The 24,666-nt window shown below is 47.4% G+C and overlaps 1 protein-coding gene across 1 annotated transcript; it reads left to right on the top strand.

The window, feature by feature from the left end:
* Positions 1–7,204: 7,204 nt before the first annotated feature.
* On the top strand, positions 7,205–23,771 carry Elavl3 (ELAV like RNA binding protein 3). The gene is made up of 7 exons (XM_035444201.1): positions 7,205–7,213; positions 7,611–7,827; positions 8,052–8,155; positions 16,310–16,463; positions 16,553–16,778; positions 18,549–18,587; positions 23,430–23,771. The coding sequence occupies exons 1-7, from the start codon at positions 7,205–7,207 to the stop codon at positions 23,758–23,760; spliced, it is 1,080 nt and encodes a 359-aa protein (XP_035300092.1). The 3' UTR covers positions 23,761–23,771.
* The last annotated feature ends 895 nt before the right edge of the window (positions 23,772–24,666 follow it).

Raw genomic sequence — 24,666 nt, 5'->3', positions numbered from 1 at the left:
TGTGGTTCTCTAGGGTGAACTTTGTAGCTGACAACTTCATGTCCCAGTGTCCAAAGTTTGGACACCTATTAAGTACAAGCTAAATTATACTCTTGAACGAACGTAAATATAAGAACCACTGAGTAGATGGAGCTAAGGGTACAGCATTTGCCTGGCTGTAAGAGTAAGGCCCTGGGTTCAATTCCCAGATCCCAATGAACAGTAAAAATATCAGCAAACTAAATTAAGCAATGCAAACAAATGCGATTAAAATATGCATGGCCAGGCTGGTGAAATGGCTCAGTGGGTGCCGGCAGCCAAGCCTGACAACCTGAATTCAATCCCCAGGGTCCACATGGTGGAAGGAGAGAACCAACTCCAACAACTTGTCCTCTGGCTGTCACATAAGTTATGGTCATCACATATACACATATACAAATATGTAAATAAAATTTAAAAACAATAAATAAAATATAGTTAAAAGAATGTTTGAAATAGGGTCTTACTATTTAAGTCTTGGAGCTCCCTAAGTAGACCACGCTGGCCCAAAACTCAGAGATCCATGTGCCTCTGCCTCCCTAGTTCTGGAAGTAAACATTTGTACCACCATACTCAGTCCAAAATTTAATAAAATACATGTTTAAAAGTGTGCATAGCCAGGTTTGTTTGTCTAGAATGCTTGGGTTGGTACTGGAAAATCAAGTAACATACTCTGTAGCAAGTGTATTAAATATAAAAGTCATTAATTAAGCTGGGCATGGTGGCACAGGCTTAGAATCACAGCAGGAGGGGCACTGAAGCAATCACAAGTTCAAGCCAGTGGGACTGTCATCCCTGAACTCAGGAGATGGAGGCATCGACATCAGGAGTTCAAGGTCAGCCTCTGCTATATACTGAGCTCCAGGTCATTCTGGGCTACTTGAAATCCTGTCACAAGCTCAGAAAAGGATGTAGGTCCACATGTTGGTACATTCCTTCTTTTTTGTTTGTTTGTTTGTTTGTTTGTTTTGATTTTGGTTTTTTGGAGACAGGGTTTCTCTGTGTAGCCCTGGCTACCCTGGAACTCTGTAAACCAGGCTGGCCTCAAATTCAGGGATCTGTCTGCCTCTGCTTCTCAAATGCTGGGGTTAAAGGCACATCACTCCCAGCTTGCCAGATACCTTTAATCCCACTGCTTGTGAGGCAGAAGCAGATGGATATCTGTGAGTTTGAGGCCACCCTGGTCTACATAGAGTTCTAGGCTGATCACTGATCAGGAATACACAGTGAGATCCTGTCTGGAAAAGAGAGAGACAGAGAAAGACAGATATACAGTATACAGAGAGAAAGAGAGGGAGGGAATGGGGAAGGAGGGGTGAGGTGCCTAAGAGATGGCTTAGAAGTTAAAAGCACTGACTGCTCTTGCAGGGGACCAGAGGTCCCAGCACCCATGTCTCACACCTGCCTCTGTCTCCAGCTCCAGGAGATCAGCCTCTGACCTCTGCTGACATCTGCATGCACATACCCACCACAGACACATAATTAGAAAATAAAAATAAATCTATACAGTTCCATGCCATCTAGGGCTACATAGAAAAGCACTATCTCAAAAAGCCACTTTCCCCCCCAAAAGTTACTTTAATAGATACAGAAAACATTTCAATAAATTCAACATTTTCTTGTAGAGCATAGTTATGATCCCAGCTACTTGGGAGACTTGGGACTTTGCAAGTTTGAGGACAACCTGGACAGCTTAACAAGACCTATCTTAAAAGGTGGGGGGAGGTTTGGGACATGGCTCAGTTGGTGCAGGACTTGCCTAGGGTGCACAAAGGACCCAATTCCATCCATAACATCATATGTATAAACCAGTGTGGTGATGTCTGCCCAAAATCTCAGCACTGAGATCTTCATGAGTTCAAGGTCATCTTTGGCTACTTTGGTCTATATGAAGCTGTGGCTCAAAAAGAAAATAGAACAGACAAAGAAGTAACACAGTGTGGTATACTCATTTGGCATGTATGAGAACTCAGGTTCACGCTCTGCTGAAAGGTTAAAATCTAAATCAAAAGAAAATACTGCCCCCCCTTTTTTTTCCTGCTGGAAATCAAACTGAGAGCCTTGCTCACGTTAGACAAGCACTCTACTCCCGAGTTACAGCTCCAAAGAAAGTATTCTGGGTTTTTTTCTTTTCTTTGTTTAAAGTTTACTACTGTGTGAGGAGGAGTCATAGGACATCTTTTAAGATTTGGTTCTCTCCTTCCAACGTGGGATCTAGTGATCAAATTCAGGCTGTCAGGTTTCTGAGACAAATGCCTTTACCCGCTGAGCCATCTTGCTGGCCCATTTTCTCCCCCCCCCATCTCTCTCTCTCTCTCTCATTCTCTCTCTCTCTCTCTCTCTCTCTCTTCTCTCTCTCTCTCTCTGTGTGTGTGTGTGTGTGTGTGTGTGTCTGTCTGTCTGTCTGTCTGTCTGTCTCTGTGTGTGTCATAAAGGTAAGAGCACAGGTTGGCCTTGAACTCTCTTTTAGGGAAGGATTATGCTGAACCTTCAGCCTCTGCCTCTCATGAGCTTTTGGGATTGTGTGTCTGTGCCACCACACCCAACTCCAACTTCCATACAAAATAATCTTAACTGGGTAGAGCTCATGCTTGGCATTTATTAATTGTGTGTTCGAGCATGTGTGTGCCATGGTGCACACGTGGAGGAGGTAAGAAGGCAAATTGCAGGAATGGGTTCTTTCTACCATGTGAGTCCTGGGGGATTGAAGTCAGGCTGTCAGGCTTACTGCCAAGTACCCCTGTCTGCTGATCCATCTTGTCAGCCCTAGGGGAAGAGTATCTGTAGCTAAGATGATTATGGAACTGTAAAATATTTGAAGCATTAATTATTTGTTTGTTTGGGGCTTTTAAAAACATGTATGTAGGGCTAAAGAGATGGTTCAGACGTTAAAGGCTAGGCTCACAACCAAAAAAAAAAAAAAATGTATGTAGCCAGCCAGTGGTGGCTCATGCCTTTAATGCCTTTAATCCCAGCACTTGGGAGGCAGAGGCAGGTGGATCTCTGTGAGTTCAAAACCAGCCTGGTCTACAGAGCGAGTTCCAGGACAGCTAGGGCTGTTACATAGAGAAACCCTATCTCAAAAAACAAACAATCAAACAAAAACCCGTGTGTGTGTGTGTGTGTGTGTGTGTGTGTATGTCTATGTTAATTTATGAGCACCCAAATGTTCAGGAGCCCATAGACACCAAAAGAGGGTTCCAATTCCTTGGAGCTGAAGTTGCAAATGTCTGTGAGCTGCCCTCTGGGTGCTAGGACTTGAACCTGGGTCTTTGCAGAGCAGCCACTGCTCTTAGCCACTAAGCCATCCCTGCAGCTCCCTGTTTTGGGGTTTTTATATGGGGTCTGTGTAGCTCAAACTGATCTTGAATTCCTGCCTCAGTCTCCCAGGTGTTGGAATCACACATATATATGTGCCATCCTGCCCAGATTTCTCTTTCTTTACTTTGGGAGCCAGAGTCTAACTATGTAGCCCTGGCCTTCAGAAGGACAATGAATTCATAGGGATCCACCTGTCTCTGCCTTCCCAGTACTGGGATTAAAGGTGTGTGACATCACACCCTGCATAGCATTTTTTGTTTTAAGCGTTTCTTTATACCAGGAATAAGAACCCTCACAATGAGCTCCCAGTCTCCACAAAAAAAAGTGACAGATATAGTCTAGAAATTAAGAAATAAAAATGGGGCTAGAGAGATGACTCAGAAGTTAAGAGCACTGACTGCTCTTCCAGAGGACCCAGGTTCAATTCCCAGCACCCACATGGCAGGTAACAACTGTCTGTAACTCCAAGATCTGCCCCCTCACATAGACATACATACAGGCAAAACACTGTGCAAATAAAATAAAAATAAATAATTTTTTTAAAAAAGAAATAAAAAGGCATTCTTTGATGATGTTTTATGTTTAAAAAAGGGTAGGCGTTGGTGGCTCACACCTTTAATCCCAGCACTCGGGAGGCAGAGGCAGGTGGATCTCTGTGAGTTTGAGGCCAGCCTGGTCTCCAGAGCGAGTGCCAGGATAGGCTCCAAAGCTACACAGAGAAACCCTGTCTCGAAAAGAAAAAAAAAAAAAATAGAAAGAAATTCAAAGCAAAATAGTTCCTAGAGAAATTCTGGGAGTAAATAGCTAACAGGAAAATTATACAGGAAGAAAAAAATATTAACACACTTGAGATGGGGGTCACCTCTGGTGGGAGAAGAAAAATAAATCACACTGGGGAAGGGCTTGATTATGGCTTTAAAGCTACTGAAATTGTTACATTTCCAGTTTTTGTTTTTGTTTGATTCTGGTTTCTTTTTCTTCTCTCTGTCCCTGAAATAGGGTCTCACTGTATAGCTCTGCCTAACCTAGAAGATGAATGTAGACCAGGCTAACCTCCCAAGTTCTGGGATTAAAGTGTGCACCTTAGGCCACCATGTGGGCAGCGACTACTTTTCTTTTTGTGAAGACAAGTGTTCCTTTACTGTTCTGAAAATTCCAAGATTGATTTTAGGTGTTTCTTTGTTTATATGAAGTAACTGCCTGTTTTCTCTTACTGCAACAAAATACTCAAGGCTGAATGTTTGTAAAGAAAAAGTGGGGCTGGAGAAATGGCTCAGTGGTTAAGAGCACTGGCTGCTCTTCCAGAGGACCTGGGTTCAGTTCCCAGCAACCACATGGCAGCTCAGAGCTGTCTCTCACTCCAGTTTCAGAGGATCCAACACCCTCATACAGATGTCCATACAGGCAGACACCAATGCACATAAAATAAAAACAAATACACAAAAAAATAGAAAGAAAAAGAAAAGAGGGCAGGGTAGTGGTGCACACCTTTAATTCCAGCACTCAGGAGGTAGAGGCAGGATCTCTCTGAGTTTGAGGCCAGCCTGGTCTCCAGAGTGAGCTCCAGGATAGACTCCAAAGCTACAGAGAAACCCTGTCTCAGGAAAGAAAGAAAGAAAGAAAGAAAGAAAGAAAGAAAGAAAGAAAGAAAGAAAGAAAAGAAAAGAAAAGAAAAGAGGGACCGTGAGCTGGTTCTACAGGTAAAGGAACTCGCTGCCAACCCTGACCCACCTGGTTAGACCCCGGCTCTAACCAGTGGTTAGAAGGAGAGAACAGACTCTCCCAAATTGTCTTCTGACCTCCAGGTGTGTGCCATGGCACATGTGCACTGGGAGTGCGGACTCTCGGGCACACACACACACAACCACACACTAAACAAATAGAATGTAAAGACTTGGACAAAGAAAGAAAGAAAGAAAGAAAGAAAGAAAGAAAGAAAGAAAGAAAGAAAGAAAGAAAGAAAGAAAGAGGTCTAAGGGTGATTTTGCTTTTGTTTGCGGCCTCACTGTGCAGCCAGGCTGACCTCAAAGCTGACACAATCCTCCTGCTTCAGCCTCCCTAGTGCCAGGATTACACGAATGAGCTACCATATCAGGCTACAGAAGAGATGTTCTTAGCTTTGCTTTGGAGGTTAAAAGTCCCAAAGCAGGTGGCCCCATCTGTTCCTCCCCTGGGAGGCCCTTTGGTTGGGTCACAGTGTGTCAGACAAGTGGAAACAGAGGATGCCACCATGCCATCCCTGGTGGCATGTACTGACTCCCTGTTCTGAAGGGTAGGAAAGCAAAGAAAGAATAAACTGCTGTCTTCAAAGAGTCGGGGGAGCATGGGACGGTCTTTCTGCACAAAGACCCAAAGGGCTGGGATTGCTCAGTAAGACACCCTGCCCCACCTAGGCCTGTGTTCCTCTCAGCACTCTCCCCTAAAAGAGCCTAGTCCCCGTCTCTCTCTGTGTGTCTCTATTTATTTAAGGTTCTATTTTATTTATATGTGTGTGCATGTGTGCCAGTGCCCCTGGAAGCCAGAAGAGGGTGTCAGGTCCCCTGAAGCTGGAGTCACAGGTGGTTGTGAAGCACCTGGTAGACTGGTCCTCTGCAAGAAATCAGACTCTTAACTGCTGAGCATCATCCAGTCCCAAACAACCCACTCTGGAGAGAACCAGCCAGGGTCCCTGGAGAACATCAATCCCTTCCCAGGGAAACACTCCTCACAATGACCTAATTTTTTTCCCACTAGGCCAAACTTCTTACAGGTTCTACCACTCCCCTCCCCAGCCACACCAGGCCCCAGGCCCAAGCACACACCTCTGTGGACACTCCAGCCTATCCAAACTATAGGTTACCATGCTTGTTTGGGGAGGCTGGGAGTGGACTTGGGTCCTCACCCATCTTAGGCAAGTGCTCCACCACTGAGTCATATGTCCTGGTCTTATACAGTATTTTGATTTGGTTTTAAGACAGTGTCTGGGGCCAGACAGTACACACCTTTAGTCCCAGCACTCGGGAGGCAGAGGCAGGTGGATCTCTGTGAGTTCGATACCAGCCTGGTTCGAGACCAACAAGAGCTAGTTCCAGGGCAGCCTCCAAAGCCACAGAGAAACCCTGTCTTGAAAAACCAAAAAAAAAAAAAAAAAAAAAACCAAAAAAAAAAAAAAAGAAAAGAAAAGAAAAAGATAAGTTCTGGGGTGTGGTGGCATACTCCTGTAATCTCAGCACCTAGGAGGTAGAGGCAGGAAAATCAGGAGTTCAAAGCTGACCTTGGTTACATGGCATGTTTTGAGACCAGCCTGGGTTACATGAAACTGTGTCAAAAAAAAAAAAAAAAAAAAAAAAAAAAAAAAAGGCTGTTTAGTCCAGGCCTCTTGAGGGCTGGTATCATACACAGGTAAAATACATAGCTACATAAAGCACCTACTTTATTTTATTTTATTTATTTATTTTGGTTCTTCAAGACAGGGTTCTGTGTAGCCATTTCTGTCCTAAAAGTAGCTCTGCAGACCAGAATAGCCTGGAACTCACAGAGATCTGCTTGCCTCTGTCTCCCAAGTGCTGGGATTAAAGGCATGTGCCACCACCACCCAGCTGATTTTTTAAAATTAATTTTGAAATGTATTACATTTTAAAATTTTATTTTGTGTAAATATGTAGTGCACACATGTCCTGGTCTACTTGTGGAGGTGATAGGTTAGTTTTATGTCATCGGTTCTCTCCTTCCACCTTTACTGGGTTCTGGAGACAGAGTCTCTAGTCTTTGGGCTTCCAGCCCCATGAATAATTAACATAAAAGAAGAAGATGTATACAGCTGGCACAGCAGCACACACCTGTTCTTCTTAGCAGAGGCAGGTGGATCTCTGAGTCCCAGACCAGCATGGTCTACGTAATAAGCCCATGTCTCAACAAAGAAAGAGGTTATACCCAGACTGAGCTGCACAGTGAGTTCAAGGTCAGCCTGTATACAAAGCCAGAAATCTCCAGATCAAAGAGACCAACAAATAGCTAATCCCAGCACTGAGGAGGCAGAGGCAGTGGAATCTCTGTGAATTCTAGGCCAACCTAGTCCACAGAGGAATTCAGGACAGGACAGCAGGGCACAGAGAAACCCTGTCTCAGGAAACAAAACAAAACAAAACAAAACAAAACAAATAATGAAAACAGTTATCCTTCCCTTTGACTAAGTCCATATCACATCAGACATGACATAATCATCCCCCAAACCCCTCTTTCCAGTGATGGGGACTGGGCGGTGAGCGGGTACGACCTGTTTTCTCCAGCAGATACTGGGGGCCATGGAGTCTCAGGTTGGGGGGGGGCCGGCCGGCCCGGCCCTGCCCAACGGGCCACTCCTTGGGACAAATGGAGCCACTGACGACAGCAAGACCAACCTCATCGTCAACTACCTACCCCAGAACATGACACAGGACGAGTTCAAGAGTCTCTTCGGCAGCATTGGAGACATTGAGTCCTGCAAGTTGGTTCGGGATAAGATCACAGGTGTGGCTCTTTCTGTGTGTGGCCTTGGGTGGCAAGCAGGGAGGAAGCACCCTTGGAGAAACAAGTGTGACTTGGGTGGGTACCTCAGGATGGATAGAGCCAAGTGGCTCTCTGGGGAACACATTATTATGGGAAGGACAAATCAGAGTGGGAAGCTGCAGCGTGCAAGGTGTGCTGGGGACCCTGCGCAGATTAGGGAAGTCACTCTTGTGGTCCTCCCACAGGGCAGAGCTTGGGCTATGGGTTTGTGAACTATTCTGACCCCAATGATGCAGATAAAGCCATCAACACCCTCAACGGCCTCAAATTGCAGACAAAGACCATCAAGGTGAGTGTTCCTACCTATGTGACACCTGCCCCTCACTGCCATCATTCCCTCTATTCCTGAAGCTTTGGTTCTCTCTTCCTTACTGGACACCTGGCTTTATTTCTCTGAGCCTTTGAGAGATTACTGTGTTTTTATTTTACTATTCTGTGTATATGTATGCATGGGCACACTATATGTGTGCCACTATATGTGTGGAGACTAGAGCAAACGTGTGGGAATGGGTTTTCTCCTTTCACTATGTTGGTTCCACGGACCAAAATCAGATGATCAGTCAGCCTTGGCGCCAACTGTCTTTACCGGTTGAGCTATACTCCCTGTCTGGCGACATGCTACCGACAGTAAGTCCTGTGTTCTTTGGAAGACTTAGGGAACCTGCCAGGCCCAGGAGGTAGGACAGAGTGACCAGGACCCAATGGGCAGACCCCTCCCTCTCTTTGTCCTGGAAAAGGGGGTGGGGCGCATCTGCCATCTGGAATCCAATTAGGGACTGGGGAGGGGGAGGGATGAGGCAGCCCCTCCTCCACCTTTGTGCATTGTCCCTCCCCCATGGCCTCCCTTCTCAGCAGCTGCAGCTGGGACCATGTGAGCCCAAGTTCCCTTGGGAAGAATCACCATGGAAACCCCCCCTCTCTGAGTTGGCCTGGGGGTGTTTGGGCTCCTCCCTTCAAATCTGCTCCAGGACCCCTGGGGAGGCCAGGCTGAGGGTGCCCATCTGGCCCCCAATTTATCATGGGAACAGAAGTAGAGGAATCTTTTCCTCTCCCCAGAATGGGGGAAGGGGAAAATTGGTACCACTGGATGAGTCTGTCTATGGTCAGCTTGATCCAGAAACCCAGGGGCATGAGGGTAGACAACAGTGACTAAGTAAATCTGCAGGTGTGTGCTAGGCAGTGGATCCTGACTCAGTGGTTGTGGGACAGTGTCTATGCGGGTGACTGTTGTGAGACGGGTCTGGATAATTAAGGTTTGAGGTGTAGGGCTGAGAGTGTGGCTCAATGGTAGAGTCCTTACCCAGCCTGAGTTCCTTCTACAGCACAGATATGAACAAATGAATGCCTGGGGGCAGAGCCTGGAGAGATAGCTAAGTTGTTTGTATTGCTTTGAAGACCTAAATTTGATTCTCAGAATTCTAATAAACAAGCCTGGTGTATAAACCCAGGCATGGTGGCACATAACTTTAATCCCAGGACTCAGGAAGTAGAAGCAAGCAGATCTTTGTGAGTTGGGGCCAGCCTGATCCATGCAGCAAGTTCCAGGTCAACCAGAGCTATATATTGGGATGCTGTCAAAAAGAAAAGGAAGAAAAAGAGGAGGAGGAGAAGAAGAAGGGGGGAGGGGGAGGGGAGGAGGAGGAGGGCAGATTTGGTGGCCTTTGCCTGTAACCCCAGTGCTGAAGATGAGGCAGGTAGATCCCTGGCATTCTATCTCAAAAGTGCACAGCCCCTAGTGACTCATAAGGTTGGCCCTGGCCTACACAGGCACACATACTCATGCACAAGATTTGAGGACTACGGTTCAGTTTCCACAAGTAGCACTTACCCAGCATGCACGAAGGCCTGGCTTGGCTCTCTAGTACCACATACACGGCCTGGTGGTACAAACCTGTAATCCCGGCATTCTAGATGTGGCAGCAAAAAGATCAGATGCTCAAGATCATCTCTTGCTTCACAGCAAGACTAGGCTACATAAGACCATCTCAAAAACAAACAGCAAAAACGACTATGAGTGTGTAGAACCTGGTGTTAATGTGACATGTGCTTTGTGACACTACAGTTCCTCTTGTGGCTTCCGGGGTACACTAGGTGATGTGTCTGGTGAAACAAACAAGTATTTGTGTGACTTAGAATGTGTGTGTGTGTGTGTGTGTGTGTGTGTGTGTGTGTGTGTGAGAGAGAGAGAGAGAGAGAGAGAGAGAGAGAGTGAGTGTGTGTGTGTGTGAACCTGTGCTGTGGGTTGGTGCATGGTCAGCAGTGATGGTTTTCTTACTGTAGTTCTGGAGGACCCAATAGTATGAGCACGGCAGTGACTTTATAAGACACCCTCTAGCTAGTTTTGTCACCAAAGCTGTGCAGTGGGTGGGTTTGTGTCCTGTGACTATGCTGATCAGGCCTGAGTGTCCTGGCAGATTTGGGCAAAAGTGGTTTCAACTACTTGGATGTCCCAATGTGAATCCTGGTGTGGGGTCCATGAAAAGACAGCTACATCACCAAGGCTCACCCAGCATGAGTGACAGTCACAAAGCTGGAAACCTGGAGCACACTGCACAGCCTGCAGGCAGCTGCACAGGGTGGAGTGTGTCCTTTCCAGGTGTCCAGGTGGCCTAAACCTCCTCCAGGCAGCTCCGCTGGTTTCTGCTTCTTCCAGGCAGCTGGTCTGGCCTCAGAGTCTCCTTTGCAGTTCTGTTCTGCAAGTCTCAGAGGAACTCTCAGCTCTTATTGCTTACTCTAGCAGGGAGGGACCTGCTGAATCTGGTCGGTTCCAGGGACTTGCTGAAGCTAGTTTGAGTTACTTACCTTCCTGCTGAAGGGGCTTCCCATGGGGATGGAAAGTTTCAATCTTGGAGGAAACTGTTACACACAGGGGTAAGGAGCTGGCTGCAAAGCACAAGGCCCTAAATTCAAATCCCCAGAGCTCACGTAGAGACACACCTGTTTGTGGGCACTTGCAGGTAGGGGGGACAGGAGGATTTCCGGAAGCCAGACGTGCTGCTGTCCATAGCAGCACACCAGAGACCAAGGTGAGGTAAGTAAGGGCCAGCACTGCGGCCGTCCCTTCTCTCACACTGCAGCACTGCGGCCATCCCTTCTCTCTCACACTGCAGCACTGCGGCCATCCCTTCTCTCTCACACTGCAGCACTGCGGCCGTCCCTTCTTTCACACTGCAGCACTGCGGTCGTCCCTTCTCTCACACTGCAGTGCTGCAGCTATCCCTTCTCTCACACACTGCAGCACTGCGGCCATCCCTTCTCTCACACTGCAGCATTGCAGCCGTCCCTTCTCTCACACACTGCAGCACTGCAGCTGTCCCTTCTCTCACACTGCAGCACTACGGCTGTCCCTTCTCTCTCACACTGCAGCACTGCGGCTGTCCCTTCTCTCACACTGCAGCACTGTGGCCGTCCCTTCTCTCACACGCTGCAGCATTTCCTGTACATAGCTCCACACAGAGGCATAAAAAAGATAGGAAGATCCTCCTGTGCCTTACATGACCTGAGACCTAAGATACCACCCCTAGCTGGGTGCAGCGGCACATGCCTGTAATTTAATCACTCAAGGCTGAGGCAGGGGGGTTGCTGTGACTTCCAGGCTGTCTAGGACTACATAGTGAGACCAAAACTTACCGTTCCTACCTGGGCCAGGTGGTGTACCCCTCTGATCCCTGAACTCTGGATCTCTGTGAGCAGAAGGTCAGCCTGGATACAGTGAGTGCTCCAGACCCCCTCACCCCACCCCGGGCTATATAGTGAGATATGTCTCATAAACAGTAACAACAACAACAACAACAACAACAAACAAACAGTCAAAACCCTCAGTCCCATGGTGGAGTTAGGAAACTTCAACACGTGCCTGCAATTTTTATTTAGTGTGTGTGTGTGTGTGTGTGTGTGTGTGTGTGTGTGTGTGTGTGTGTGTACATAGCTTCAGGTGGCCTGGAACATACTGTGTGGACCAAACAGGTCTGAAACTCACAGGAAGCCATGCCTGCTCTGGGATGACAGGAGTGCACCCCACACCCAGTCATGTGGAGAAAAGATGGAGGTGTTTCCTGCTTGCTCCCTGAGTGGAAGTTGCAGTCCTAATCAGTTACTTCCTTTTAAAAGCTTCTTTACATTTACTCACGTGTGTGTGTGTGTGTGTGTGTGTGTGTGTGTGTGTGTGTGTGTGTGTGTAAGCCAGAGGACAACTTTGAGAGTCAGTTCTCCCCTTCCACCTTGTGAGTCTGAAAGATCAAATTCAGGTTATCAGACTTGATGGCAAGCACCCTTACCTCTCCATCTCAACAGCCCCTGATTAGTTATCTGTAATGAAGCACTGCAGCTCCACAGTGCATCTCCCCAAACAATGGTCTCTATCTACCCCAGATTTAGAGGTTTGAATAGAAGCAGCAGAAAGCAGACCTCAGCAGAAGGGAGGGGGAGGGGTGTTCACCACCCTCCCAACACAGAGACTGGTCACCCCATTAACACTTGTGGGCGGGGCCTCTGTGCTGAGTCTCCAGGACATTGATAAAGACACAATGAGCTTGGGTCCGCAAACAGACTTTTCTTTCCCCCACTTCACAATACTGTCCAGTGTCTGTGCTGTGAATGTCTGAGTCCCAGACCTGTGAGCAGCTGCAAAGTTGGTGAGATGTGTCCTTATAATGACAGAAATGGAATGACCTTACCAAAGTGTATGCAATTCACAAGCCAGAGAAAAGCATCTTGAGTTAGGGCCCCTAAGAGGGTCCAGTGGGTTGAAAGGAGCTTGCTGCCAAACCTGATTACTTGAGTTTGATCACTGAGATTCACGTGGTACAGGATAGAACTAACATGCACCAGATGTCCTGTGACCTATACACACACACACACACACATACACACACACACACACACACACACACACACACACACACACACACACACCCTTGGGCTGGGTAGATGGCTCACAGGGGAAAGGTGCAGAGAACCATCTTCCTAAGCAGGTAGGTCTCTGACCTCTGCAATTAAGCATGGCATATGCACACACATGTGTACACTCAAATGTAATTTAGAGCTGTTTTCATTTTTCTGGACTCAAGAGATGGCTTAGCAATTAAGAGCACTGGTTGATCTGCCAGGAAACCAGGTTCAGTTCCCAGCACCCACAGAGCCTGCCACATTGTCTGTATCTCTAGCTCTAGGGAAGCCAGTGCTTTCTTCTGACCACTGTGGGTACTGCATGCACACAATTCGTGCACACCCACATCTGCAGGCAAAACACTCATACACATAAAATAAAAATAACCACCAGGCAGTGGTGGCACACACCTTTACTCCCAGCACTGGGGAGGCAGAGGCAGGTGGATCTCTGTGAATTCCAGCCCAGCCTTGTCTACAGAGTGAGTTCCAGGACAGCCAGAGACGCACATAGAAACCCTATCTCAAAAAACCCAATTGCAACAATAATTAAAAAAAAAACGGTAATAATAATGCAAAATAAACTTTTTAATAAAAGTTAAAATTTTTGAGCTGGGTGTGGTGGTGCACACCTTTAATTCCAGTACTGGGAAGCAGAAACAGGCAGGTCTCTGAGCTTGATTGAGGCCAGCCTGGTCTTTTACAAAGTGAGTTCCAGGACAGCCATAGCTACATAGTGAGACCCTGTCTCAAAAGAAAAAGCAAATGTTAAAAATTTTGGGCAGGGTCTCTATGTAGCCCTCGCTGTCCTGGCCTCAAACTCACAGAGACCTACCTGCTTCTCAAGTGCTGGAATTGAGAGCGGGGCTACCATATTTGGTGACTTATTTTTCCTTAAAAGGACTTTAGCTTTAAGGCAGAGGAGGGAAGGAAGGAGCCATGGAGATTTTTTTTAAGAGTTTATTTACTTATGTATACAACAATCTGCTTCCATGTATATCTGCACACCAGAAGAGGGTACCAGATCTCATAATGGATGGTTGGGAGCCACCATGTGGTTGCTGGGAATTGAACTCAGGACCTCTGGAAGAGCAGTCGGTGCTCTTAATCTCTGAGCCATCTCTCCAGCCCAGCCATGGAGAATTCTATGGTGAAGAAACTGGCTTTGGTGTTCAGCCACCCTTTGACTGCTTCATAGATTGAGGCTTGAATTTGGGAGCTGTGGTGGTCAGAGCAGGAAGAAGTGTAGAATGGGAGACAGAAGTCAGAGATTGGTGGCTTTTCTATTTTGATTTTTTTGGGTCTGAAATATTCATTATCACCGCTCCTTCTTTAGTTTTTGTTTGTTTGTTTTAAAGATTTTATTTATTATGTATACAGTGTTCTGCCTGCAGGCCAGAAGAGGGCACCAGATCTCACTACAGATGGTTGTGAGCCACCTGTGATTGCTGGGAATTGAACTTAGGACTTCTGGGACAGCAGTCAGTGCTTTTAACCTCTGAGCCATCTTTCCAGCCCTCTTCTTTGGCTTTAATTACATTTTAAATTTTATTTTACATGCATATGTAAAATAAATTTGTATTTATATGACATACAGAACTCAGTTTAAACATTATTTTATTTGCTACGTGTGTGTGACACACAGGTCAGGGAGTGAGCTCTTAGGCAGGAGGATGTCGAAGTCAGAGGACAACTTGCAGGAGTTAGTCCTCCCCTTCTACCATGTATGACCCAAGGACTGAACTTAAGTGGACAGATATGGCAGCAAGCATCTTGCCTGCTAAGCCCTCCTGTGGGTCCTGAATTTTTATTTTACTTTATTTTTTGCTTTTTAAAAATTAACTTTTTTTTTTTTAACATTCCAATCCCAGTTCCCCCTCCCTTCTCTTCTCCCCCTCTCCCCACTTCTCCCACCCCACCCACCTCCCATCTGCTCCATGGAGAGGGTAAGGCCTCCCCTAAGAAGTCTGCTAAGTCTACTAAGTCATCTCATTGAGGCAGGACCAAGACACCTCTCCACCCCCCACACCCCTGTGTTTAGGCTGAGCAAGGTATCTCTCCATATAGATATTATTATTTTTAATACAAATGTAGAGTTGTAAAACATTTGTGCAATTCGGATCCTTTTGGTTTCAGTTTGCAAAGATTACAAATAAGTCTGTTACAGTTCCTGACTACTTCACCATCCCCCACCCTCACAGGCACAACCCTGTGTTTACAACTTTGTGGGCTCAGCTCTCGTTCTGTACATGGGTCTGGGGAGCCTGCTCGGGTCCTATGCTGGGAAGACATTTCCCAGCCGAGCCCCTGCTACCCTCTCCCTTTAATGGTTTGTTTTGTTTTATATGTTTTGTCTGAGACAAGGTCTCAACTACACAGCCCTGGCTGTCCTGGAATTCGTTCTGTAGACCAGGCTGGTCTTGAACTCATAGAGGTCCACTTCCCTCTGCCTCTGGAGTACTGGGATTAAAGGTCTGTGACATCACTCCTGGCTCTTCCAAACTTTTTCTTTTCCTGAGACCCAGACTTGGGCATGACCCATTAGCTCAGACTGGCTGTGGGTGATGCCAGGGATTGCTCTGTGGCCCCTCCCAGAGCTGGGGTGACAAGTGTGCAACAGAACATTGAGCTTATTTTTTATATATATATATTTTTTTCAAGACAGGGTTTCTGTGGCTTTGGAGGTTATCCTGGAACTTGCTTTGTAGACCAGGCTGGTCTCGAACTCACAGAGATCAGCCTGCCTCTGCCTCCCGAGTGCTGGGACTAAAGGCGTGCGCCACCACCGCCCAACGAGCTTTTTTTTTTTTAAGATTTTATTTATTATGTATACAGTCTTCTGCCTGCACACCAGCAGAGAGCACCAGATCTCATTTAGGGTGGTTGTGAACCACCATGTGGTTGCTGGGAATTGAACTCAGGACCTCTGGAAGAACAGTCAGTGCTCTTAACCACTGAGCCATCTCTCCAGCCCGAGATTATCTTTTAGATAAAAATTATTATTAATTATTGTGTTATGTGTGGGGGTGAGTACGTCCGTGCCGCTGTGTGGTTGCAGAGGTCAAAGGGTGCTTTGGGAGTCATTTTCTCTTTCCACCACTGGTTTGAGGTATCAAACTCAGGCTGCCATACTTTCACAGTAGGCACGTTAGCCGTGGAGCCATCGCATGGCCTGCCTGCTTGTTTTGTTTTCTTACATGCATTCTGGGAATCTAACTCAGGTACTCAGTCTTGTGCAGCATGGAGCCATCTCCCCAGCTCCCTGCTTTGTTCTTTGAGACAGGGTAACATTTGGCCCAGGCCAGACCTGAAATAACTTTGTAGTAGAGGATGACTTAATTTCTGATCCTCCCGCCTCCATCTGCCGGGTCCTGGGATGACATTGTCCATGTGGTGCTGAGGATGGAACCAAGCTTCTTGCATGTTAGACAAGCACTCCATCCACTGAACCCCAGCCCCAGCCTTGGGCGACTTGTTATATGAACTAGTAGGGTATGGGGGGCATTTCTGAGCCTAGCCGGTTCCCATGTGCCCTCACTGTCCATTCCCCGCCTAGGTTTCCTATGCACGACCCAGTTCTGCCTCTATCCGGGATGCTAACCTGTATGTCAGCGGCCTCCCCAAGACCATGAGCCAGAAGGAGATGGAACAACTCTTCTCCCAGTATGGCCGCATCATCACCTCCAGAATCCTGCTGGACCAGGCCACAGGTCAGAATGCCAGAAAGAGAGGGTGCTCTGGGCCAGGGTCCCATGGGAGGGGACAGTGTCTGGGACCAATGCCTTCACACTCCTGGCAGGTGTCTCTCGGGGTGTGGGGTTCATCCGCTTTGACAAGAGGATCGAGGCAGAGGAGGCCATCAAGGGACTGAATGGACAGAAACCACTGGGCGCCGCTGAGCCAATCACGGTCAAATTCGCAAACAACCCAAGTCAGAAGACAGGACAGGCCCTGCTCACCCACCTGTACCAGTCCTCTGCCCGGCGCTACGCCGGGCCCCTCCATCATCAGACTCAGCGTTTCCGGTGAGCAGAGTCCCCAGACTCCTGGTGCCCCAAGCCTGAAGCTGCTCTCCCTGAGCCCATTTTCTTCAGAGTAGGGACCAAGGGATACCCCACCAGCAGGAACATGAAAGGGCGTGTGCCCAGGACATGGAGCAGGAGGTCAGGGTATGCTGGCCACTACGGTTGGCAGCAAAATGAAGTCTAACTGTGTGGCTCTCTGTCTCTGTCTCTCTGTCTCTGTCTTTCTCTGTCTCTCTCTGTCTCTATCTCTCTGTGTCTGTCTCTCTGTCTCTATCTCTCTGTGTCTGTATCTCTGTCTCTGTCTCTCTCTGTCTCTATCTCTCTGTGTCTGTCTCTCTGTCCCTGTCTTTCTCTGTCTCTATCTCTCTGTGTCTGTCTCTCTGTCTCTGTCTTTCTCTGTCTCTCTGTGTCTGTCTCTCTGTCTCTGTCTTTCTTTGTCTCTTTGTGTCTGTCTCTCTGTCTCTGTCTTTCTCTGTCTCTGTGTCTGTCTCTCTGTCTCTGTCCTTCTCTGTCTCTCTGTGTCTGTCTCTGTCTCTGTCTTTGTCTCTGTCTCTCTCTGTCTCTGTCTCTGTCTCTCTCTGTCTCTGTCTCTCTCCCTGTGTCTTGGTCATGATGTCAATTGCTGGGATAAAGCACCATGACCAAAAACAATGTGAGAAGAAAGGAGTTTATTTCAACTTATAACAAAGAGTCCACTCTGAGGGGAAGTTGGGGCAGGAAACTGGAGGCAAAAACTGAACCAGAGACCATGGAGGAACCCTGCTTACTGGCTCACTGTCCATACCTTGCTCAATCTGCTTTCAGTCCAGGCCCACTTTCGTAGAGGTGGCACCGCTCACAGTGAGCTGGACCCTCCCACATCAATCAAGATGTGGTGGGAGCATTTTCACAATTGAAGTTCCTCTTCCTAGATGACCCTAGTTGTGTCAAATTGACAAAATAAAAACAAAACAAAACAAAAAACAAAAAAGCGCCCCCCCATGAGAAAACACCTTGGACATCCTGTCCCCTATTTCTCTCTGTGTGTCTGTCCTGTCTTTTCTCCCTATCTTTCTCTGAGTCTTTCTGTAAGTCTCTCCTTATGCTGTCTTGTAGTCCTTTTGTCTGTATCTCTTTATCACCATATCTCTGTGTGTCTCTCTCTGCACCTTTGTGTTTCTGTCTTTCTCTTCTTGTCTCTGTATATCTCTGCCCCCCACCCTGCCCCACACGGGTCCAGCTGTGTCTCGATTTCCTCGTGGATAACACCACCACCAAACATTTCCTCTCGTGTATTGTATGTTGGCCCATGATCATATTCCCTGCCTGGTAACCGGGTAGAACAGAGCTTGTGCTGTGCTGTTTACTGAGATTTCTTCACCTGCGACAGAGAGTGGACAAGCCCAAAAGAAGGACCCTGGCCACTCCCAAGCAGGAGGTCAATGGGAGTTCCTGGTAGCTTTGAGGGTGGCTGTGTGCGCTTCCTATCCTCCTGTGAGCTCCTGAGGCTGTACTGCCACTTTTGTAAGCCCTCTTAAGCCAGAGATCTCAGCCCCTGGGTCCTCTGGGTGCTCCTGGCAGGGCCCACAGAGGCATCGGAAGAGCAGGACAAGATGGTTCAGGCTGGGCAGCAGGAGGGCTGGTAAGAAGCAGCCCGGAATGAGTGAGGTTCCGTGCCAGGCAGTGTCCAGCCGGGCTGGGAGCAGGCGGCTGTGGGGGTGGGGAGGACTGGCTGCCACATCACAGGGAGTGGGTCACAGGCCACTCTGACAGCTGCTTCTGTCTCCACAGGCTGGACAATTTGCTCAACATGGCCTACGGAGTCAAAAGGTAACAGTGCTCCTGCCCCACAGTCCCTTCCCCACAACTGCCTTACCTTCATGGCCTCCTTTAACCCCTGCATGTCCCTTGTCCCTGGGACCATTGGGTAACCATCTCTGCCTGTGTCTAGGAGACAATTAAGAGCAGATCAGATTACTAGAGTGTGGCTACAGAAGGTGGAGCATGGAGAGCTGTCTGTAGCTTTCACACTTTTTTTTTATCATCTCAACAAAAGTAGGGTGTAGTTGTTCCCCGCCCACCTCCCACATTAAACTGGAGAGTCACTAACAACAACTATTATTTTGTGTGCTAGGAATGGGACCCTGGGACTTCTGCATGCTAGGCTTGCACTGAGCCATGCCCCCAGGCCCTCACTGGGGGATTCAAGGCAGGGGTTCTATAGCCAAGTCATTCCTGAGTCTCATCCATCAGATACCATTGTTGGTTTTGTCAATGACCATGGAAGGGTTCCTTTCCTCCCCACAGTTGCTATAAATCTTGAAGTCGTCCTAGCTTCATTCACAACCCTGCTCTTGTGAAAGTCTCCGTGTTGATTGTATCAAAAGCTGTTGGGAACATGTTGAATATCAAAAGCTGGGCTTGAGGCCAAGGACATAGCATGGCCCGGGCAGACTTGCTCTCTCTTGGGCATGAATTCCAGACAGAACACAGTGGTTGGTACATAATAAAAGATGGCCGAATATGAACACTGTCACTGATGTTCCTGTCCTCAGTCCCACAGGGATGAGATGTGTGAGGGAATGGTGGTCAGGACAGTGCAGAGACAGATACGGGTCACATGATGGTGACCAGAAGAGGCCTAATCCATCTGTGAAGAGGCCTGGAGGGAGCCTGGCAGCAGAGACAGCTGGTGTGCAGGCTCGGAGGAAGGAGAGAACTGAGTCCTACATGGTCAAGGTTAAGGGGTTCAGACTTTCAGAGTCTTCCCCCTAAATTGAGTGATTTAATCCAGAGGGTGAGGGAGACAGTGGGAATGTGGCTTTCTATCCTTTAATTAATTGAGTCAACAAACAACCTACTAAGTGTTACCTGAGAGATGAGATATTCCAGAGACCAATGTCAGGAACATGAAAATAGCATGAAACACAGTTGTCCTTCTTATACATCAGAGGCACATCCCAAGACTCCTTGTGGATGCCTGACAACAGAGACTGACATAAAAACCTCTATAAATCTTATTTACTTAAATTTCTACTTATTTGGCTTTTTTTTTTTTTTTTTATTTATGAGGCAGCATTTCTCTGTGTAACCTGGTGTCCCGGAACTCCCCTTGTAGACCAGGCTGGCCTCGAACTCACAGGGATCCACCTGCCTCTGCTTCTTGAGTGCTGGGATTAAAGGCGTGTGCCTCTGGCCCTGGTTTATTTATTATTATTAACTATTTTGTACTGGAGAGGAACCTCAAGGCCTTGTGAATGAACACTGTACCACTGAGTTACACACCCAGCCCTCCTTATGTTTCTTGACATAGGGTCTCATGTAGTGCAGGCAGATCAGCAACTCTGAGCTGAGCAGGTCCTTGAACTCCTGCTCCTTTTGCCTTTCTCTTCTGAACGTGGGGTTGTAGGTATGTTCAGTTTATCTTCTTACTTTTTATTTTGAGCTTGTGATTCTCGTAATTTCGCAGACAGACCTGTCCTTTCCGTAGATATTGTGGCTTTACTAGCGACCCCAGCATATGATCCCCTTTCCCAATGTGAAGAACCTTTCACCTTTCCCCTAAAGAAAATCTTTTTACAAGTTTCTCTTAGGCATCTCTAAATCACCAGCATTAACCATTAATCAATTATAATAAGGGTTCCTTAACACAGAAGCTATGATTTTAGACAGTCTGATAATAAGACACCAAAGGGGCTAATGGGAGGGTAGCATATACTGCATGGATACACTGGCCAAACAATGTGACAGTTCATCATGCTACTCGAAACAGTGTACAGTCTTTCCTTTTGTTCTCCTTATTTTTCCTTTCCTTTTTTTTTTTTTAAGATTTATTTATCGCCAAAAGAGGGCACTAGATTTCATTACAGATGGTTGTGAGCCACCATGTGGTTGCTGGGAATTGAACTCAGGGCTCTTAACCGCTGAGACATCTCTCCAGCCCATTTTTCCATTTCTTATTTTTTCCTCTTCTTCCACCTCTTCCTCCTCCCCTCTCCTTTTTCTCCCCTTCCGTTTCTTCTTCTGGATAGGGTCTTACTATGTAGCTGGCTGGCCTTGAACTCACAGAAATCTCCCTATCTCTGCCTCCAGTGCTGGATTAAAGGTGTGCACTAACCACCACACAGAGTTTTGCTTCTTTTTTGTTTGGTTTGGGGTTTAAGATGATGTCTCATATATCCCAGGCTGACTTCAAACTTGAGGTATAGATGGTTGGTGATGTTGAACTCCTCACCCTTCTGTTTCCACTGCCCTAATGCTAGAATGAGCTATCATCCATCATGCTTGACTTTTTTTGTGAAGAAGGAGCAGGGACAAGGGCAGTTGGGAGCTGGGGAGATGGCTCAAGGTGACACGAGCATAAGGACCTGACTTCAGGTCTCCAGCACCCATATAAAACCCAGGAATGGCAGTGAACGTCTGTAACCCAGAAGGGGGCAGAGACAGGAGGATCCAAGGAGTGAGGAAGGGGACACAGAGAAAGACAAAGACAGAGAGATAGATTGATTTAACAAGAAAGGCAGTCTTGAGAATGGAAGTGTGTTAAAGCTGGGAAAGATCCAAGAGTCAAAGTGTTTATTTTGAGGTAAGTTTTTGCTATAAGCCCTCAGTCTTCCAAGAGCTAGGATAACAGTCCCAAGCCACCTCGCCATACTCCGTATACAATTTAAAACTTATGTGTGGGGGCTGGAGAGATGGCTCAGCGGTTAAGAGCACTGACTGTTCTTCCAGAGGTCCTGAGTTCAATTCCTAGCAACCACATGGTGGCTCACAACCCTCTGTAATGAGATCTGGTGCCCTCTGCTGGCATACAGGCAGAAGACTGTATAGACTGTATACATAATAAATAAATAAATAAATAAATAAATAAATAAATAAATAAATAAAATCTAAAAAAAAAAAAATTATGAGTGTGGACCAACAAGATGGCTCAGAGGGTAAAGGGGCTTGCCACACAAGCCTGACTACCTGAGTTCAATCCCCAGAACCCACATCAAAGTGAAAGGGAAAAAAAGTCTATAGATTTGTCCTCTGACCTCCATGTGTGTCATGGCATGTCCCTTCCTACTACTACTACAACACACACACACACACACACACACTTCAATAAAACATATTAAAAATTCTTTATGGTTGTACACTTCCTGATCTTCGTAACTCTGAAGGCAGATTCAGGAAGATCTCAAGTTAGAGGTTAGTAGCCTGGGCTATGTGGTGAGACCCAGTCTCCAAAAGCCAAAGCATGGCTGGAGTGATGGCCCGGTGGTTAAGAGCACTGTTGCAGAGGACCCAGGTTCAGTTCCCAGCACCCACATGGAGGCTCCCAGCCATCTGTAACTCCAGTTCCAAGGCTTCTGATGCTCCCCACTAGCTTCTGTAGGCTGCAGATGCATGTGTTTCACATATATACATGTAGGCAAACACATGTAAAAATGAAATCCAAACTGAGCATGGTGACACATGTCTCGGGAAGATCTCTGAAGGCCAGCCTGGTCTACATAGGGGTGCCCTGCCTCAAAACCAAAAATAAACAAATAAATAAATCTAAACAATATTTTAAAAGCCAAAACAAACAAACAAAAACAACCAAAACCAATCTGTGAATTGTCTATTTTTGGAAATTTCCATTTAATATGTCAAACCAAAGGCAATTACAGGTAATTGAAACCAGAGAAAGAAAAACTTTGAGGCAGGAGGGTGCTGTTTATGATTTGGATAAGAAAAGACCAGAAAGGCAGACAGATGAGGCCATTTTTAGTGTCAGAGGATGGTGCTGGACCACTGCTCTCCTAGGGCCAGTTTCCACCCACACAGAGTGAGTCAAAATGGAGTCAGAACTGTCAGGGCAGATTAGTACCAAGATAGGGTCAGACTTGGGCTAAAAAAGAACTAGAGGAAGAAGAGTCACAGAGACTGAGGCAAGAACCACAAATCAGTTCAAGGTCAGCATGGGAGAGCACAGAGTCAGTCAGTCAGTCTGTCTGTCTGTCTGTCTCCTCTGTCCTCTCTCTCTCTCTCTCATTCTCTCTCTCTCTCTCTCTCTCTCTCTCTCTCTCTCTCTCTCTCTCTCTCTCTCTCTCTCTCTCACACACACACCAAAACTAGTTTTGAAGAGGTGGGGGAAGAGTGCTTGCCTGGCATGCACAAAGTCTTGGGTTCCATCTCAGCCCTGCTTAAGTCAGGTGTGCAGTGCCAACATTCGGGAAGTAGAGGCAGGAGAAGCAGAAGTGCAAGATCCGAAGGCAAAAAGGAAGAAAAACACAAGCAAGAACCCACTCATGACTACACAGTGAGTTCAAAGCCAACTGGGCCACACAGAAAAGAAGTTGAGTGAGAAGGGACCCTAGAGAAGCGTGAAGATCAACAGGGCTCAGAACCAGGTAGGATCAAAGGTCATGAGATCAGGATAAAGATGGCACTTTGGTACAGCATCATAGGTGATATTTGGAGAGCTTTGGAGGTCAAGAAAGTTTGCTGGTCAGGGGTTGGTGTCTTGGTGAGGTCAGAAACAGGTAATGGGGTCATAGCTAGGTCAGGACACTACAAGGGACACACATAGTACATACATAGTACACAGTATAGGGTTCTCCCAGTGGGGGAGTCGGAGGCATGCTGGGGATCAGGGCAGAGCCCGCGTGACCCCCAAAGTAGTCCCCTGTCCCTCATCGCCAGGTTCTCCCCAATCGCCATCGATGGCATGAGTGGCCTGGCAGGTGTGGGCTTGTCCGGAGGTGCTGCAGGCGCTGGCTGGTGCATCTTCGTGTACAACCTGTCCCCGGAAGCCGATGAGAGCGTGCTATGGCAGCTTTTCGGACCCTTTGGGGCAGTCACCAATGTCAAGGTCATCCGAGATTTCACCACCAACAAGTGCAAGGGCTTCGGCTTCGTCACCATGACCAACTACGACGAGGCAGCCATGGCCATCGCCAGCCTCAACGGCTATCGCCTGGGTGAGCGCGTGCTGCAGGTGTCCTTCAAGACCAGCAAGCAGCACAAGGCTTGAGCATTCACCGCCCTCCCTCCCTCCCCGGGCAGCAGAGAGAGAGAGAGAAAGAGGGAGAGAGAGAGAGAGAGAGAGAGAGAGAGAGAGAGAGAGAGAGAGAGAGAGAGAAAGCGTGATTGCAAGAGCAGGAAGACCCACACACTTGCAAAAACCACCACAGGGTGAGCATTGGGATGGGAGGGCCTGCAGGGAATCGAGGGGGAGGGGTCCCCCACCTTGTCCTCCCTGCTTTCCCCACCAGCTGGGACTTGTTCACTCTCTCGTCTTGGTTTGGTTCATGGTGATGGCTTTTGTTTCTTTTTTCGGCTAAAAACAAAAAGAAAGCAGAGAGGAGACCCCCCCCATCCCACCTCACCCTCACCCCCCTGCATGGGATGGCTTAGGGGACACAGCAGTGCCCACCCAGGCCTCCCATGCCCAGGCCTGTCCTATACCGAGAGAAAGGGGAGGGAACAGGTTTAAAAATCCCCAAAACAGCAAAAAACATGAAAGAGGGGTGTGGGCATCCCCATCCCCTGCCCTAGTCCCTGGGCAGAAAACAGGGAGCAGGGTTGGGGCAGGGCAGGAAGCAGAAACAAAATGAAAAAAAAAAAAAAGGGTGGGGTGGGGTGGGAGGGGAAGAAAAACTCTATTTTTGTAAAAAGGGAAAAAGACCTCGTGGAGAATTTTTACTGGGGATTCTTGAACTTGAAAAAAAAAAATCACAAAAAGACAAAAAAAAAAAAAAGAAACTATTTTGGCAAGTTATGTTTACCAACTAACTGGGGCAGGGGGTGCAGGGAACAGGGCTGAGGGGTTGAAAGTCCATAGGGCCGCCAGTACACACACACACATACACACACACACACACACACATACACACACACACACACACATACACACACACACACACACACACACACACAC

Source organism: Cricetulus griseus, chromosome 4 (assembly GCF_003668045.3).
Source record: "Cricetulus griseus strain 17A/GY chromosome 4, alternate assembly CriGri-PICRH-1.0, whole genome shotgun sequence".
Classification (NCBI taxonomy): Eukaryota; Metazoa; Chordata; class Mammalia; order Rodentia; family Cricetidae; genus Cricetulus; species Cricetulus griseus.
The sequence above is the reverse complement of the archived record's forward strand: the minus strand, read 5'-3'. Positions and strand labels throughout refer to the sequence as shown.